This window comes from Vicia villosa, linkage group LG5 (assembly GCF_029867415.1).
Source record: "Vicia villosa cultivar HV-30 ecotype Madison, WI linkage group LG5, Vvil1.0, whole genome shotgun sequence".
In the NCBI taxonomy this organism is placed as follows: Eukaryota; Viridiplantae; Streptophyta; class Magnoliopsida; order Fabales; family Fabaceae; genus Vicia; species Vicia villosa.
Genome location: NC_081184.1, coordinates 153,925,178 through 153,944,878, shown reverse-complemented (window position 1 = coordinate 153,944,878; position 19,701 = coordinate 153,925,178). Strand labels below are relative to the sequence as shown.

General features: G+C 31.8%; 1 protein-coding gene across 1 annotated transcript; it reads left to right on the top strand.

The window, feature by feature from the left end:
• Positions 1 to 15,267: 15,267 nt before the first annotated feature.
• On the top strand, positions 15,268 to 19,095 carry LOC131603296 (11S globulin seed storage protein 2-like). Its single transcript, XM_058875598.1, has 4 exons — positions 15,268 to 15,422; positions 16,652 to 16,861; positions 17,965 to 18,691; positions 18,822 to 19,095. Exons 2-4 carry the CDS (start codon positions 16,666 to 16,668, stop codon positions 18,973 to 18,975), a joined length of 1,077 nt encoding a protein of 358 aa, XP_058731581.1. The 5' UTR covers positions 15,268 to 15,422; positions 16,652 to 16,665; the 3' UTR covers positions 18,976 to 19,095.
• Positions 19,096 to 19,701: the final 606 nt, after the last annotated feature.

Sequence of the window (19,701 nt, the reverse complement as noted above, 5' to 3'; positions counted from 1 at the left end):
TATATTATAGGTCAACCGCGCAACGCGCGGGTTATATACTAGTTAAATTATAAATTTATTTGATAATTATACGTTTTTTTATGGTAATGTATGAACTATTCAAACAATTATATTTTTCTCTATATGTGTATGTATGACTCAATAAACTTTTTATAAAAAACCAAACCAACCCAAATCGCATTAGTTTGGTTTGGTTTGGTTAAGTTTTATTTTTGAAAGTCAACTGAACCAAACCGAACCGTATATTTTTTATTCTTATATCATCTGGAGTTCCATAAGGTTTACCACGATTTTTATTCTCATTCTCTTCTCACTAACATTCTTGTAGTGAGCAGATCTGGTCCGAATACCCTTCTCGTAAATCTTGCATTTGTTGAATAACATAGAACATTTAAATTATTTTTTAAATTTTAAATTTATTAGATAAATAATAAATTTAATCTATACAAACTTAGATGGATTAATGACTCGATAAATTTAAAAAGTAAATTTTTATCATAATAAGTAACCAAAGTAATATGTATTGTTTTCATTATTAGAGCATCTCCAATGATAGTATTTTCCTTTGAGTTCTCCAGCTGGACATCAATATAATAATAAAATATTAAAATAATTTGTCATGTCATAGTACAGTTGCATTGTAATGTAACTAATAAAAAATTGTGATAAAGTTGTGGGACTCATTAGAATTACACCAATAAAATAAAAATTAAATAAATTATTTTGAGATGATATGATTGGTGGGACTCATAAAAAACTAAAAAATGGGTTGCACCATTAGAGATGATGTTAATAATTTCTATGTGGATAGTGTTAGGAGTGGCCACATTCATTGTTCTCACCAATCTCTATCGGTTTCCTTTTTGTAGATCCGTCATGCTCAGTACTTAGTATCACAGTGTTATGTCTTTTTACAAAGATCTTTAAGTGTAAATGCTATACATGACAATTCTTGTGATTATGAATTTATGTCTAATGTCTTCACACCCATCTTGGATCAAGTTATTGGCATCTATATGCCTTTTCTATTCTGATTCTTAGTAATGAATAAAAAACAAATCTACAATTATTTGGGCGTATAGCATATGTACCACGAGTTTAACGAGTCGTACAATCAAAAAAAAAAAAAAGGAAATAGATTCTCTGCTAATTTAACTCTTCAGCCATCTCTTCTGACCTTTATCTAATGGTTTAAAAATATTCAAAAATAATTAAATGATTTCTTAAACTATCATAAAATATTTTTTTTTAGAACTATTATATTTTTTTGTTTTCTATAAATTATTTTTATTAGAGACAATCTTATTTAGAAGAAAAATATTTAATGCAATCTATGAAACAATTAATTAAATTCATTTTTTACGCAGATAGTATCTAATCTAATGAGTTTTTATATATAATTTTTTGGATCATTTTGACTGGTGCCTCCAGAACTTTTGTTGAGAATTTCAAATAAAAAAAATATTTTATGATCAAGACATTTAATACACATAATATTTTTAATAAAAATTAATTATTTTTATTTTTAATATATTGAATACACACATTTTTTTAAAAAAAATCTTATCTTTTTTTATCTATTAGAGAATGTCAAACTTACATTTTTGATCTATGCACTCGTTAGAAATTTCCATATATTTTTATATATTTTATAGATTACATTTTTTAGAAACAATCATATTTATTAGATAATGTTTAATGCATTTTATAGAATAATATTTTGTAGATTACATTTATTAGAAACAATCATATTTACAAATTAAATTAAATTTGTGGTTGTAAATTTTTTATCATAAATGAAATAATTAACTATTTTTTGTTTGAATGAAACAGATTTGTATTAATTCAAAAAACCAATATACACAAGGCGATCGAAAACGATCCCACCCTCAAGGACATGCGAACAACCAAGACAAAAACTGATATCCTAAACCACAAGCATGGCTAAGTGCTTTCTAATTTTCCTATTTTCCCAAACTCTATATACAAGAGCATCTATGATATCTTTCACTATCTTTTTACTATCTATATCATTACCAAAAACTTTAGCATTTCTATATTTCCAAGTATAGTAGACTGTTTTCGTGGCAGCACATTTCAACAAAACACTCTTCCAGCCTTTCCCCTTGCAATTCCTTATCAGCCAAGTAAGCCCCTCATGCCAATTTGAAGGTTGATGCACCACTCTAATCCACTTGAGGACTTGGCTCCAAATTTCTTGAGTTCCTGCACACACAAAAAAGAGATGCAGTGTGGTCTCAACCTCACCACAGAAAACACAGTAGGGGTTGGAAATCAGATTGAATCTACATAGTCTTTCCTTTGTGGCCAAACGGTCGTGACACGCAAGCCAAATGATAAACTGCGCCCTAGGTCTTGCATTGTTGTTCCAGAGCAAATTACACCAAGGCACGCGTGGCTCCACATTCTTGATCAGACAATACACTTATTTGGACCGGAATTTATTCACCTACAAATTGGCTGCCACCATATTAGATTCATCTCTTTGCTTCAGAACCATTTTCATAATCCACGAGAAGCTAGATCTCGGAGCCAGTTGCATCACATCATCGTTCTTCACATAATAGGCATGTATCCACTTTATCCATAGATTGCCAGTTTTCCTGTGAGTGTTCCAAAGCATCTTCATCAGCTGCACTCTATTCCAGACAGTGAGGTCCGTGAGATTAAGACCTCCAGTTTTCTTTAGGCTACAAACTCTGTGCCATGCAACAGGAGATTTACGGGTTATATTACTGCTCCCAGACCAGATGAAACTTCTACAAACTGCATCAATTCTTTGAGTGACTGCCTTAGGGAGAGGAAGGCATTGCATCCAAAAATTGACAGTAGCAAATAAAACATTTTGCACCAGTTGCAGCCTGCCAGCATAGGTAAGGAGCTTGGCACTACAATGGTTGACTCTGTGGATTATCTTCTCAACCAAGGGTAAATAGTGCTTGATAGATAGCTTTTTATCAGTAATAGGTATGCATAAGTACCTGAAGGGAAGGCAACCCTCCTTAAAGCCAGTTTTCTGCAAGATGTCATGTTTTGTATGCTCCTTCACTGCTCCAAAGTGAATGGAACATTTTTGGTTGTTAACCCTCTGACCTGTAGATCTGGAAAATTTGTAAAAATAGTCAAGCATAGTCTCCACTGATTTGCTATCACCACTGGCAAAAAGAAGGAGGTCATCAGCAAAGCTGAGACTAGAGATCTTCAGTTTCTCACACCTGGAATGGAATTTAAAATCATGGACAGTCTCAAGAGTTTGCAGGTATCTTATCAAATATTCCATGACCAACACAAATAGAAGATGGGATATGGGGTCCCCTTGTCTAATCCCTCTATTGGCCACCATCATAGGGGTATACACTCCATTAACATTGAATCTATATGTCATAGTTTGCACCTAAGTCATAATCCAATCCACAAATTGGTTAGGCAGGCACAGCTCTGTCATGATGTGCTCTAAGGCTCCCCACTCAACCATATCTTAGGCCTTCTGCATATCTAGATGCATCATACACTTTGGGGTGTTATTCTTCCTACCTTAGTTTCTCATAAGCTCCATGGCAAGTAGGACATGGTCATGGAGGTGTTGGCCAAGGATGAAAGCATCTTGATTTTTACTTACAATACTGCCAATCACCTTTCCCAGCCTGCTTGTAAGGATTTTAGAAATCATCTTACATATAGTGTTGCAACATGAGATGGGTCTATAATCCTTGAGTGTTTTAGCTCCTTCACATTTAAGGATGAGAGTAACAAGAGTACAGTTGAAATTTCTATAGATTCTATTATACCTGAAAAACTCCTTAACAACATTACACAGATCATTTTTGACAATAGCGCAGGTAAATTTAAAGAACTTGGCACCAAAGCCATCAATGCCAGGTGTTTTAGTATCACCTATGCCATCTAGAGCAATTTTTATCTCTTCATTAGTCACCTGGCCTGTCAACATCTCCATCTGATCTTGGCTCACCTGAGGTCCACTTCTCATGACTGCAGTGTTCACTCCCTCAATTCTACATTTTTTCTGCCCCATGAGAGATCCATAGAAAGTCATCACCTCATGCTCAATATCCTCCTGCTTGTGGGCAATACTACCATCCTGTCTGGTTATGCTATTGATACTTTTCATTATGTTATTGACTTTAACACTTGCATGGAAATATGCATTGTTCCCATCCCCAGTCTTAGCCAATTAATTTTTGCTTTATGACTGATATCCATTTCATCCAGCTCATTGCATTTCAATACTTCACTAGTCCAATGCTTCACAAGCTCAATTTGATCAGTGTTCATCCTATCATTTATCAAGTTTGTTTGGGCTTTTAAGAGCTCTTTTCTGGCATTCTCAACTTTTTTCTTGGGGCCTTGTAGGGGTTTACTTAACTTACTGAGTGTTGGGGCCAGTCTTCTAAGTTTATACCACAAAATACTCACGGGCTTGCCTCTCAGAGGCTTACACGAACTCTCAGAAACAACATGGAGGAATTCATCCATTTTTGTGAGGCAGTTATTGAACTTGAAGTGGTACCTGTTGAAAACCTGTTTCTCCTGCTCTTTCAGACAAAGAAGGTTATGATCCGAAATACTCGGAGCCATAACTGTGAGAATGGAATTTTCACGCCTCTACATCCATTCAAGATTACCAAGGACTCTATCAATCCTAGAGTAGATAGCCCCCTCTGAATGCTTGTTGGACCAGGTGTAATAGTCTCCCTCACTATCCATTTCATTCACTTCACACTTTTCCATCATCCTTTTCATGTCCACAAACTCAGAATCAGTCACATCCCTACCTCCAATCCTGTCAGTGGCTTTCAGGACATTATTGAAGTCTCCAACAATCCCCCACGGCCCAGCCAGGTTGTTCTTTATTCCTTTAAGGTCCTTCCATAGTACTCTTTTGTCAGCCAGATGATTCATAACATAGATAACAGTGAGCCAGTAGACAAAGTTTCCTTGCATATTATAAACACTACAGTGCAGCAATTGGCTAGTGCTACATTGATGTCAAGTGGTAGCAGGAATTGCTATGAATATGTACTTAACCCCTAGGTACATGGTTCGATTCCTGCGGGAGGCAAAAACAATATTTCCTGGGCAGCCGATAAGCGGACCTAGGGGGATTATTGATTAAGCTGGTGACATGCTTGGTAAGCCGGAAGCCCTGCGGGGTAAGCGGAAATCCAGGGTGTTACAGCCTCTGCCAGATCCATCTTCTTATGAGCCTTTTGCTACCACTTCTTTTCCTACTTCTTAGAAGGATTCTCCTCACAATTGTGGCCAACTTTGTGACATCGATGGAAGAATTTTGGTTTCCATTCATACTTTACCACTTGTTTCATTTTCTGTCCATCCCTATCCTTGATGATTATCTCAGTTGCAAGGGGCTGGGTGACATCCATTTCAACAAGGATTCGCGCATATGACACACGAAGCTTTTGTGCAGTGCACTCATCAGTGACAACAGGGTTACCCAGCGCACTTCCTATCTTCTCAAGGCTTTTCTTCCCCCATAGGTAAAGAGGAAGTTGAGGGAGCTTGATCCAAATAGGAATTGTCCTCAACATGTCTTTCTTTCAATCAAATTCTGGTTTCCAACCCCTAAGCAGCATAAGCATGTTATGGATGGTATACGGTCCCTTCATTAGCACATCCTCCTTTTCCTAATGCGAATGGAATCAGAGTATGAAATAACCCTCATCATTATATCGCATTTCCGACAGCTTGACAAAATTCCAGTTCTTCATCATAAATCCCTTCACAGCATTCATACCGAGTTCCCCTCCGATGACATACATAATGAGGGCTTATTCCTAATACAACAGTTCTGAGATGATATCTTCATCTCCAATCTCTACTTCAATCTCACCATCAACAATTTTCGGAGCAACAAAATCCAGATGTAAGCCATTTGAAGGATTTCTGTTGTCGCTAATGATATCAGTCCAGAGTCGCTTTGGTTCTTCATTTGGCTATGCAGCCTTCGCATTCGTTTCATCTTCTGTGGGTAGCTTAACACCAGTATTCGAACTTTCTACCCCCTGCTCGTGGGGTTGCTTGCCAGTGTTTTCATGGGTGGCCGGAGATGCAGATGCCGATTTCCGCGACCTTCCTTTCCCCCTTCCACTCATGACTTTAAATTCTTTTTAGAGAATATTTAAAGACGGTCGAAATAATTAAATATTTTTAAATATTATAAAAAGATTATTTGAAAGACAAAGATCTTTTGCAAACAATGATCCCATTTAAAAAAAGGTGAATTCTTATTTACCCTTCTCAAAAAGATGGGTAAGGTTACCTTTAGTGTAAAATGCATTGAAAACATCAAATAATTGTTCTATATAATAAATAATTAAATATATAAAAATTAAATGGTGTCATCTGATTGGTGGAATGTACACTACCCATCTTTTTGTGATGGGTAGAGAAGTTGTCCCCTTAAAAAAATCATAATAAGTTGTCCTGCTTTATAAATGGATGAATATTTAATATTAATATCTTATATAAATAACTAGTCAGAGACCCGTGCTGTCGCACGGGTGCATTATTTATGGTGTAGTATTTTTTGAATGATATGAAAAAAATATGAAATAAAAAGTTTGACCAAATTGTATATATAAAATGGAAATTAATCATTAGAAAAAAAATGTATTAATAAGATTTTCATAGTCAATTTCACAATGCCTTTGCAATTTCAACAACATATATTTTGAGGATGGGTAATTTAATTATGATATTGTGTAAATAACTAAAAAAGTATGTAGTAATTTAGAATCTTCAAATAATAATCATGAATATATTTGGGGGCGACCGTTGTTGAACTGTCGCAAATTTCTTTTAAGGGCAGTTGGGCCTACAACCGTCGTAAAATGTTTCATATTTTTAAAAAATTATGTCGCAACCTATATGTCGCAAAACTTTTTTTTTCTTGTAGTGTGAGATGGAGAAAAAATTAATATTTAAAAATAAAGATTTTGTCTCTTGAATTAAAATAATGATTGATTAACTAAAATAAATATTGTCTTGTTAGTGACCCGTGAGATAAATACTTTTTTCATCATGCTAATTAAATTAAAAAAATACATTATACAAATAAATCTAAAATGAATTACTTAATTATTAAATAATTATACAAAGAAAAAATTGATCCATGAGACGGAAAGAGAATAAAAAGAATTTTAACATTTGAAGAAATAAATAAAATATGTATTATGTTGATAGTGACACGTAAACTACAACATAATATCATGTAAATTTATTTAATATTGTATCATAAATATTTAAAAACATGTAAATTTAAAATGAATGATTCAATTATAAATGAATAATAATCATAAATATGCAACTATATTATATTTTCAATTGAAATTGTACTTTATAAAGAGAAAGAGAATGAGGTAGTATATTATGTTTTTAAAATAAAAAAATACATTATACAAATAAATTTAAAATAAATTACTTAATTATTAAATAATTAAGCAAAGAAAAAAATTGATCCATGAGTCGGAAAAAGAATAAACAAAATTTTAACATTTGAAAAAAATAAATAAAATATGTATTATGTTAATAGTGACCCGTAAACTACAACCTAATATCATGTAAATTTATTTAATATTGTATAAAATATATTTAAAAATATGTAAATTTAAAATGAATGATTCAATTATAAATGAATAATAATCATAAATATGCAACTATATTATATTTTCAATTGAAATTGTACTTTATAAGGAGAGAGAAAATGATGTAGTGTATTATGTTGTAGAAAGTTGGTGGACCAATAAGAGTGGAACACTTGGTGCAAAAGATAAAAAGGTGAAGAGTTATTTTGTTAGTTACCAAAATGTACATTTTATAGTGTAAATTTATTTTGAGGAAAGAACAATTTAGGGAGTTTGGTCAATCTTTTAATATATGTTAGATAGTAGAGTAGATAATAGTAATAAAAATCATAAATTAATTATGATTAAAATCTACACAACAAAGTTGACCAGTTTTAAGTTAGTGGCTTATGATTTTAATCATTTTTTCTCTAAATAATTAGTGAGAATATTTATCTATAAATCATAATTACTTTAGATATTTTTATTAAAAATATAATGGTTATTAAAAATAAATTTATTGATATTAATTTTTATATAAAAATGAATTTTCATTATATCCATCAATGACAAATATTAGTTAACTATTTTTGAATTTCTTTGCTTATATTAACTTATATTCAAAAGATAAAAAAAATTTAAACTAATATTTGGGATCAAAGACTTGTTTTATTTCATATTTATTTACTTTTTAAAAAAAATTGTAATTTTCATAAATAAATTAATAAAATTTTTTAAATGTTATAAAATAAACTATTTAGTTGATTTAAAGTATAATAAATATAAATAGTTTGAAAAGAAAAGAAATCATGCAAAAAAATATATGAAATTGAATTAAATTAGATTTTTATTTTTTTAAATTTAAGATTGTGAGTCCAAATAAATTGAAATCACGTGGTATCGACAATATTTTAAAAATAAAGTTAAATAGTAGTCGATCAAGTGTATTGGTCAAAATATACAGGTGTGTGATATCCTTACAATTATAAGGTATACTCAGATGTCTTAGTAGTTTTATAACGATTATGGCTTGCCCGCAGAGGCGAGAGGCTATATATGGTGTTGTTTATGGTGTTTACGATGGCAAGGGAGACCAACTCACTTGAGGTGGGAGGCACTATAATATGAGTGATGCTGGTTAAGTTATGATCTCCTCTAAACCTTAAAGGTTCATATATTTATAGACTTTGGGTCTAAAATTTAGGAAATCCTCAGAAGTAGTAATCGATCTCCCTTGCCAATCTATTTTCTAGGAAGTTGTGGTATGACTCAGTCCAGTGGAGGGTAATGATATTGCACACATGTATCATTCTAAGGGCGAGCCTCCATGTTATGCAAAGGCGGCCCCCAGGTGACACCACCTCAAGATGAGAGAACCATTGTATCATATTTATTCTAGACTCTCACAAATATAAAACTACAGTCTTTATTCTATTTTCCCAAACCTACATGTCACAATCTCAGACACAACAATCCTTTTTAATCAAAGAAATGATAGTCTTCTTGGGATACACTTCACATCAGGGTGTCTCCCTCTCAAGATGCATACTCATTCATGACAAATCCTTAACCAAACAAAGATTGGGCAAAAATCATATGGAGTTCGGATATCTCCCATTCCAGTTTAACTCTCATTAGGAGATTTTTTCATCATAAAATACCAACACATTTCAACTTATCCATTAGAGGGTGTTAGGTTCCATCTATGTGTAGCCTTTGCAAAAAGTCCATAGAAATTGACTTAAATCTGTTTTTTAGGAATGTCCTTTCTTTCTCAAGTTATATAAATGAGCCTTTGCAAAAAGTCCATAGAAACTGACTTAAATCTGTTTTTTGGAATGTCCTTTCTTTCTCAAGTTATATAACAGGTTGCACAATTCTCTTGGACATCCTATAGAGTATTCATATTTTTATTCTATCTGAAGGATAGAAAAACACTTAGAAAGGGGGGGGGGGGTGAATAAGTGTGACTTTAAAAACTCTTAAGATAAAAACAATGAACACAATATTTTTATCCTGGTTCGTTGTTAACGAAACTACTCCAGTCCACCCCCTTAGAGTGATTTACCTCAACTGAGGATTTAATCCACTAATCAATCTTGATTACAATGGTTATCCACATAGAAACACTCTAAGTCTTCTAGAGTATACTGATCACAACTTGATCACTCTAGGAAATCACCACTTAGAAACTTCTAAGTCTTCTAGAGTCTACGGATCTCACTGATCACTCTAGGAACCTTTTACAATCAATGTAAAATAAATGTTTACAAGAGTATGAATTGCATCTTAGTAAGTTATAATCACAACTGTGATATTTCTCTTAAGTTCTAAGCTTAACACTCACTAAATATTACAATAGTTTGTGAGGTTGAAGATGAAGTTCGTAAGTTTTGAATTCAGCAGTGTTTCAGTATTTTTGCAAGAGTTGTTCTATCTACTTCTGATCAGAACTTCATATTTATAGGCGTTTTGAGAAGATGACCGTTGAATTGCATTTAATGCGTTACGTGACTGGATAGCTTTGCATTTAATGTTTTCACTGTTTTGTCAACTACCTCGAGCCATGCTTTTCCTGCTTTTACTGACTTTGCCTTTTGTAGCTTCTAACGTTCCTTTTGTCAGTCAGAGATTAGACTTAATAGCCTGTCATCTAGTACCAACTTCTGATCTCAGATTTGTGAATACAACGTTTGAATAATCAGAGTCATTCAGCTTGGTGCAAAGCATCTTCTTGTCTTCTGACTTGAAGTGCTTGAGCGTGATACCATAAGAACTTTAATGCTTCTGCTTTTGATCTCATGTTCTTCTGATGCTTCATAGACCATGTTCTGATTCTGCTTGACCATCTTCTGATGTCTTGTGAGAGCATGTTCTGATGTTGCAATCTTGAACCTTCTGAGTCAGTGCTTCTGAGCGCTGAATTGTGCATACTCTTTATATATTTCCTGAAATGGAAAATGCAAAGGATTAGAGTACCACATTGTCTTATACAAAATTCATATACATTGTTATCATCAAAATAAGAATATTGATCAGAACAAATCTTGTTCTAACACTATCTTCAAAATATTACTACAAAAACAAATAACATCTCGAATGCGAAATGATTTAACCTCGGCTAAAGAAGTGAGGTAACAAAGGGGGTCAAGAAAAATTGCCACTTAACACCTCGGTGATTTAAAAACTGAGGGATAAATTTATATGCACATGAGTTCGAACCCCAACAACATCTTTTATTATTTTTAAAACTAGCATATCTTATCACTAGTTTATCTAAAAAATCGAGAGGTAAGAGCATTATTATTATTATATTACAAAAATTGTTACATTGTTTACCCAGAATATTACATTGTTTACACAAAATATTAAAATAAAAATCAAATTTCTTAGAGATCTAGATAAAAATCAAACTCCCTAAAGATCTAGATTTTAGATCTTCAAATTATTGAATCTTAGGGAAAATCAAATGTTGGATGCAAGATTATTCTCTACGGATTTTGCATGCATTTGTTTCTGATAATAAAAGGGTAAGATAATTAAAATCAATTTTCAAATATATGATTTGCGACTCAAATAAATATTTAAGAAAACAAACCTCAAACCTAGATAATTTTCTACTTGGAATCCATCATCGAGAACTTTTCCAAGTGTCTTTAGGTTTCAAGCGCTTCATATTTTATTTAGGTTAGAAATATTAATCAACATGCTTTTATAATGGATGTCTTTTAGGTTTCACGCGGATCACTAATGGCAGAGTCTTGCGCATTGATAATCATTAAATGGACACCAAAAGTTTGTTTAATGCCGCTGAAAATCCTAAAAAAAAAGCTTAACATATCCCTCGGTTCAAATAAAAAACCGAGGTGAATAAGTTTTTTTTGGTATTACGATATTTTCACAGAGTATTAAAATACATTGTTTATAATAAATATTCGGTGATATCCCAATTGTTTTGCATACTCTTTGTTCCTCCCCAAAAACTCTATAACTTATCAAACTTATGATAAGGTATTTGTTCCCACCATGACAATTTTTATTTTTTGCACTTACAATTCATCCCAAAGACCAGTTTCCTTAGTTCTCGAGTGTTTCTAGATCAAATTTTTTCATGGCAAATTCACCCAATTTTTTTTTGTAGTAGCAACTCATAAAATGGACGGTGGTAAATATTTCCTCTCTTTGGGGGTGACTACATATAAGTTAGTATTAAGGTAAAATTTATTTAATGAGATTTTTATAGTAAAATCTGAATATTATATCCCTCAATTTTATAAGAAAACTGAGGTAAAGTATCTTTTTATTTTAACTATCACCTCGTTTATGACAAAAACCAAAGTGAATAATTTTTTTATATTTAAAATTACCTTGTTTACACAGAATATTAAAAAAAATTGTTTACAACAAATCTTTGCTCTTATTACTGAATATCTTCGTAATATACATCATCTGTTTCAACAACGAGAAATTTTCTTTTCAAAGGTAAAACTTCATTCGTTGTTTAACTTTTCAAAGGTTGAGCTCCCTTATTTGTGTAAGTTGAAGCATGAATGATTTTCTGCACTTGCAATCTATCAACCGAGTACTTTCAAAGGTCGAGCTCCATTCTTTAACTGAGGGTTATTCCAAAAATACAATAACGACATCAACACCATTATGTGAGATAGATTACAAGGACAGAAAAATGTTTTAGTCAAGATAAAAGAATATTGAATATTTTTTCTATCTTGCAATCTATCCTAAAGAATGATACATACAAGTCTGGGGCCGCTTGATATATAAGTAAGGATTAGGGAAAAATATGTTTAACGAGTACTTTTATAGTAAAATCAAATTATTTTGTCCCTCGATTAGATCATTTAGTTTACACTTATAAATAAATGAAAATATAAAATGTAATAGTTGGGATTTGAAGCATGTCTTGAGTTGTTTTTCCCCTCGGTTATATTACAAACTGAGGGAATATATGATTTTTTTTATAAACAATAAAAGATTACGCGCATTGGCATTATACCTCAGTTTTTCCTTGACTGAGGTAAAAGATTCGTCATGAAATGTATTATTTGTAGTAGTGAAACCTGAAAAAAAAATGATGGATTCTTCAATGCTCCATGGTTATTTGAGCTGTGATTATTGCCACTTTCAAGGCCATTTGGCATTGCATAAACAACATACTATTTGAAAACAAAGTTATCTCCATCAACTCTGCTATCACAACAATCATTGCTTCAACCTCCATGACATGTAATATAACAAGAAAATTTCTTTAGCCACCTCCCTATGGGGGTCACCCCCAGCGAAAATCCCAAAATACCCCTGCTTCGGAAATGAACTTCCGAAGCGCTTCTTTTTTAAAAAAATTTCTACAATTCGGAAGTGCATCTCCGAAAACACCTCATGGGGGGTGTCTTCGAAGATGAACTTCCGAAAACACCTCATGGGGGTGAATTCGGAAATGAACTTCCGAATTATGCAGAAACTGTGTTTTTTTTATGTTTTTTCTTAAACTGTCTCGCATTTTAATTAAACGCAAACGCCAAATAAAAATAAGCAACAGATAAACTGAAAATACTAAGATGATAAATCCAATCCAAAAACACTGTGCGAAAGATACAATCCGAAATCAAAACAAAACAAAACAAAGACACGTTATTCTGCCCGACGAGCGTTACAAAATACACATCAAACAAAACAAAAACACGTTATTCTTCCCGACGAGCGAACTCCTCCGAATGAAGATAATTATACCAATCCTCATCCCACTCAGTCTCAGAACCATCAGCGTTGATCACGCCTGAAGACTGAGCCTGCACGTCCGAGCCATGGACCCCCAGGGGACGAGAAGCAGAACCAGTCAAAACCTTCTTCTTCTCCTTCACCTCCTTCGCCTCCTTCACCTCCTTCACCTCCTTCTTTGAAGAACCCTTTCTTCCCTTAGCGCCACTCATTCCTGCGTAAAAATGAAGAAAGAAAGGTCCATGAGACCTCCTTTTATAAAAGAAGAAAGAGGACAAAAACGCTTGGGAAACAGACAAGTCATTAAAGAACAAAGACGTTGGAAACCAGCGACACGCCGTCAAAGAAGTCAGAACGCATGCACACAAACTTCAAAGAAACAGGCACAATAAACAAAGGCGTTAAAAATAAAGTACTTGAAAATTAAAACGGACACTCCCTACCCTCTCTAGCCGACGCAGTCTTGGTCTCCCTTCCCTGTCTGATGCGTTCTGGTTGGTTGTCTGACATGTTCCTGTAAACAATTGAAATCGATTAATATGCGAGACAAAATAAAAAACAAAAAAATTTGAACTTCTGATACATTTCGGAAGTTCATTTCCGAAAACTGGGATGGAGCTGTTTTTGGAAATGAACTTCCGAAACACCCCTGCGATGGAGTTTTCTGCAACTTCCATGGCAGACCCCTAAACCAAACTTCAAACCAAATCAAAATGCTTCTAAGCAACCTAAATACTACTAACAACCTAACCATATATCATTTATGCAATTAAAACCCTAAATTACATGCATTTGAATAATGAATCTAAAAATTTCAAAACTTACAAAGTGTTAGGATTGAGGGCTTTTGAATGTTGTTTAGCAGTGTGATTGGAGCCTTGATGCAGCCTTGGAATTCTGTTTGCACAAATTTTCGCCTTTGCCACTTTTTGTTTTGATTTAGGGTAAATGATTGGGGGAGGGGGAGTGTTTTGATAAATCTGCAAAAATCGCAGTATTTCGGAAGTGCACTTCCGAAATGATGTTTTCGGAAATGAACTTCCGAAATAAGACAATTTTTTCAAAAAAAAAGACGCTTTCGGAGATGCATCTCCGAAAACGCCTTTTTCTTGCATTTCGGAAATGAACTTCCGAAGTCAGGGGTAATTTAGGTTTTTCACCAGAGGTGGACTAGAAGGTTGGGAGGTCTATAGAGAAATCTCCTATAACAAAGCTCACTACTGGTCATTCCATAACTGACTTCACTATCCTCAAAGATTTTAAGGTCAAAACTCATCATCCTAAGGCTACTGAAATCAAAGAAGTGATTTGGCGCCCCCAACACTTCTTAGATCAAGTGCAACACAAATGGTTATGCTATTGGAACTCTTGGGCGTGCATCTTGTGGAGGAATTTTGATGTTTGCATTTGGAGATTTCATGGGAGGCTTTGCCACAAACTTTGGTGGTCATAACTCTCTCTATATTAAGCTAATGAGAATTATCTTGGCAATTGAGCGGACAACAATCAATCATAGAGATATATATTTGAATATGTAAGTGTGACAAGTAAAAAATCGGAGAAACAATCAATCATAGAGATATATATTTGAATATGCAACATTATCTCGATTATATATCACTAATTGATGATATTCTATTAAACTAAAAGAAAATTAAAAACAAAGGAATAATATAGTTGGTTAGTTAAAGCAATAAGTGGAGGACGATATTACAATATTAATATAAAATAGATAAGTTAATAAATATATTTTTCTTATAACATGTGAAATCCAATCCAATAATACTTATAACAAGGGAGAAAGATGGCAATTTGTCAAAAGTCAAATCCAATCCAATAATACTTACTATATTTTTCTTTAACTAACAGTATTCAATTACAACTTGTTATTTAAAAAAAAAATGATAACTTGTTGTATTAAAACTCATTTATAGAATAACTTGTCATTTTCAATTCTATATATAGAGCCTCAGTCTTGAGCTCAGTTTAGACATTCACAAACCCATTTTTGCTTTTTCTTAGTTTCTTACCTAAGGGTTGTTTGTGGAAACTCCAAAATCTCAGGTATGTTCTTAGCTTTTAATAATTATGATATTCTTTTGTGAGATTTAATTTTTTACTTTGAGATAAATATTTTTATTTGATCGAGCATCAGCTTAACTTTTGGAACACTACTGTTGGAACTTACTGTTTTTCTTTTTTTACGGGAAGGAACTCTACTGTTATATTTGTTATTGAAAGTAAATTTAGACCTCAATCTCTCACATTTATTTTTTTATTCTATTTCAACAGACATTGAGAAGGAATTTGTTTTAAATAGGTTAGGAATGTTTAGTTTTAAGTTTTATATAATTGATGATTTTTCTTTTATCTTTACCATTTTTTTAATTAATATATAAGACTTCATTAAAAAAACTTTATAGATTCTGTCAAGAAAGCATTTTTTGAGCTTATAATTTGAGCTTATAGATTCTGTCAAGAAAACACCCTTTACTATAATCGTCCCGGTCCGCTCCATTTTTTTCGGACTTTTGCGAGATGGGTCTTAACGAAACGGGCATGCTCGTCTGTCATCTCTAAAAATCATTAGTCATCGGTTATTTATCATCAATCATAAACTATAAAATATAAATTAACTTATCACCCAACTAACTGCTATTTTAAACAAACATAGCCTAAATTAAAAGGGGTCACTCGCTGATTCAGTTTTTATATTTATTTAATTTGCGGATGTGTTATTGAATATGATTTTTTTTAATAATATTTACCGTTTTAGACCAAAAACATAATTTTAATTTTTTTGGTAATGTCTATAAGTAATTGAATTGAATTGAATTCACCGAATAACTAATTGACATTTAAACTTTTAAGCAGTTGGTGTACAAATTAAATAATAGTACAATTTGTTCTTTTTTTATCAAATGAATTGTCTTAATCTTGTAGATACAACAGACAAACGATCTCGGATCACAGTACATTTTAAAATAAGAAACTAACAAAAGCATTAATTATAGTGTGTCTCTTTCACACAAAAATTTGAAATTAGTTGGTACAACTTAACCATTTTTAAAAGAATTTTTTTTATTATAATAAAAAATTACTAAAAAAAGAATAGAGTGCATATTTTAACCGTGTCTATATTAGACATTTCTTTATAAATTGAAAAAGCTATTAAAAGACAGATATTAAATTCAAGTGGTTAATGACTTACATCTAATAATAATTAGTTATAGACTTTACTTATAAGGATCAGTAATTTATAAATTGAAATGTTTATTTTTTGATGAGTGAAGGAGAGAAGAAATCAATGGAGTTAGACCTAACACCAAAGAATGCACAACCATTGCTTGAAGGAGATGGTGGTGGTTACTATATTTGGTTAAGTTCTGAAGTTCAAGTTTTGGCTCAAACAAATGTTGGTGCTGGTCAACTTGTTCTTGAGCCAAGAGGCTTTGCTCTTCCTCATTATGCAGATTCATCTAAAGTTGGTATTGTGGTTGAAGGTTAGATAATTACTAGTAATCATTAATTACTTTTTTTTTCTCTCTCTTTCTAACCAACAATGGAGTAATATTCATTATTAGATCTACAATCTGATATTGTTTTTTAATTATCTTATCTCATCTTTTGGAATAAAATATTGTTTTATAATTTATTTTATCTTATCTTTCCAATGCCATACTCAATTATGATGATGTGACTGAATTTTTTATTCTTCTCTTCAATAACTCCTTCAAACAAATATTTAATAATTGTATAGGTTGGATTGACTAGTTAGAAATACATTTGAAGATTAAATTAACTAACTAAAAACATATTTGATATGAAGAACTATTCAACACTTAATATTTGCTAGTAATATTTTCTGCTTTTCGTTTTTTATTATAAGTCGTTTTAACATTTTCACACATATTTCACTTTCGCGTTTGTTTTAGTCCCTAAAATCAAAATCCGCAGGAAAATTCGCATGAGAACCTGCAAATTTTCCTGTTGATTTTGGCTTTAGGGACTAAACCGCAAGCAAAAAGTAATATATAGGGATTCATACCAACAAAAAAAAACTTACAGGAACGAAAATAAAAAACTCGCTAATTTACAGGAACCAAAAATACATTTAAGCCATAAAAATAAGTTCAAAGTTTAGTCTTTGGAAACACGTGAAATTTTAAAAAATGAATGAATTAAAAAAAATAGAAGAATTAAAATTGAGACTAAGGGGTTGTTTGTTTCAAATTTAGAAATTACATTTATATGGATAAGAAATAAAAATACTCATGTTTGTTACAAGATTGAAAATAAATATTCTTGAATATAAAGATTCCAAAAAATAAAATAACTTTTTATATTTTCATAAGTAAAATGTCCCATAAAATTTTATAAATCTTTTTTTAAAAAACTGATTAAAACAACCAATTTTTTTAGGAATATTAAAATTTTTATCAAACAATTTTTTAAAAAAATACTTTGGAATAAATTTTCAGTCTTTATCTTTTTGAGTAAGTAATTCCTGAAAATAAATGTTAACTCCGTGAAACAAACTTCCTCTAAGGGACTAAAATTACATTTAACTTTTAAAAATTATTGAATAATTTTTTTTCAAATGCAGGAACTGATGGTGTAGTTGGAATGGTGCTCCCCAAAACTGGAAAAGAAGTTGTTTTGAAACTTAAGCAAGGAGATGTCATACCTGTGCCTATTGGAACTATTTCATGGTGGTTCAATGATGGTCACTCAAACCTTAACATTATATTCCTTGGTGAAACTTCAACCGCTCATGTTCCAGGACAATTCACTTATTTTTTCCTAACTGGTCTTCAAGGACTTTTAGGAAGTTTCTCTAGTGAATTAATAAGTAAAGTATACAATTTTAATAAAGATGAGGTGACCAAGTTAACACAAAGCCAGAAGGGAGTTGTGATAATCAAGTTGGAAAAAGGCCAACCAATGCCTAAGCCACAATTGGACCTAACTAAAGACTTTGTTTATGACATTGATACTAAAGTTCCAGAAATTAAGGTCCATAATGGAGGATTAGTGACAACCTTAACTGAGAAAGATTTTACTTTTATTAAGGATGTGGGGTTGAGTGTGATTAGAGTTAAACTTGAACCAAATGCTACTAAGGCCCCGTCAAACCTAATTACTCCTGGGATTCAGTTAATTTACATTGCAAGAGGAAGCGGAAAATTTGAAATTGTGGGGTTGAGTGGAAAACGTGTATTGGATGCTAAAGTTAAAGCTGGTCATTTGATTGTTGTGCCACATTTTTTTGTAGTTGCTCAAATGGCAGGTGATGAAGGAATGGAGAGCTATTCTATTGTGACTACAATCAAGTAAGTTATATTTTTGAGTTTTTAGAAAACATACTTGTGTGGTTACAAATTGCATGCATTCACGCAGTAAAAGATTCACGATGGTCTGATAAAAAATTGAACTAACAAAAAAATTGTAAATATATTATAGGCCTTTGTTTGAAGAGTTAGCTGGCAAGACATCAGTCTGGGGAGCTTTATCGCCTTTGGTGCAACAAGTGTCTTTGAATGTGGATTCTAAGTTTCAAAAGGTTTTTATATCCAAGGCCACAGAAGACGCAAATCTCATTCCTCCTACTATTTAGTTTGACTTGTTTTATTGAAATAAATTTCTTATGTGTGTTTTTATCAATGGGTTTGTTTTATTTGAATAATAATAACGTGTTTATGAGTGTTTTATAATTATTATGCTTGTCTTTAGCCTATTTGATATCGATGATCATCTATTTACAATATATTAAATCAGAGCAGTGGATTCTTGCGTCTAACACTTCATTGTCCATATCGTCATGTATATTTCTATGGAACATGTTTAAAAACTCATCTTCATTTTTCATAAAGACAAAACACATATTTATTCTCTATTAGAGGTCATTGGTTCAAACCCTAGAAAATGCAAAAATATGTTAATCTAACGATTAATTACTAATAACTTTATATATATATATATATATATATATATATATATATATATATATATATATATTTCTTGCAACCTTTTAATCTATTTTATCATTATTATTATTATATTTTTGTTAGAAAAAATTGATGCTATCAATTTTCAAATTGTCTTAAGTCATTATATCATAAGTTTTAATAGATAATTAATTATTTACAAAAACTTATATGTTAGATGAACATATATAAAATAAAGACAAAAAAATATTAAACTTAGTAGATTTAAATTAAATAATAAAAATATGCATAAATATTAAACAATTTTTTTAAAGTTACATACAAAATTAATAGAATAATTACTCTAAACATTATAATTTATCATTTCTACAAAATTTAGTTGGAAGACAAATTTA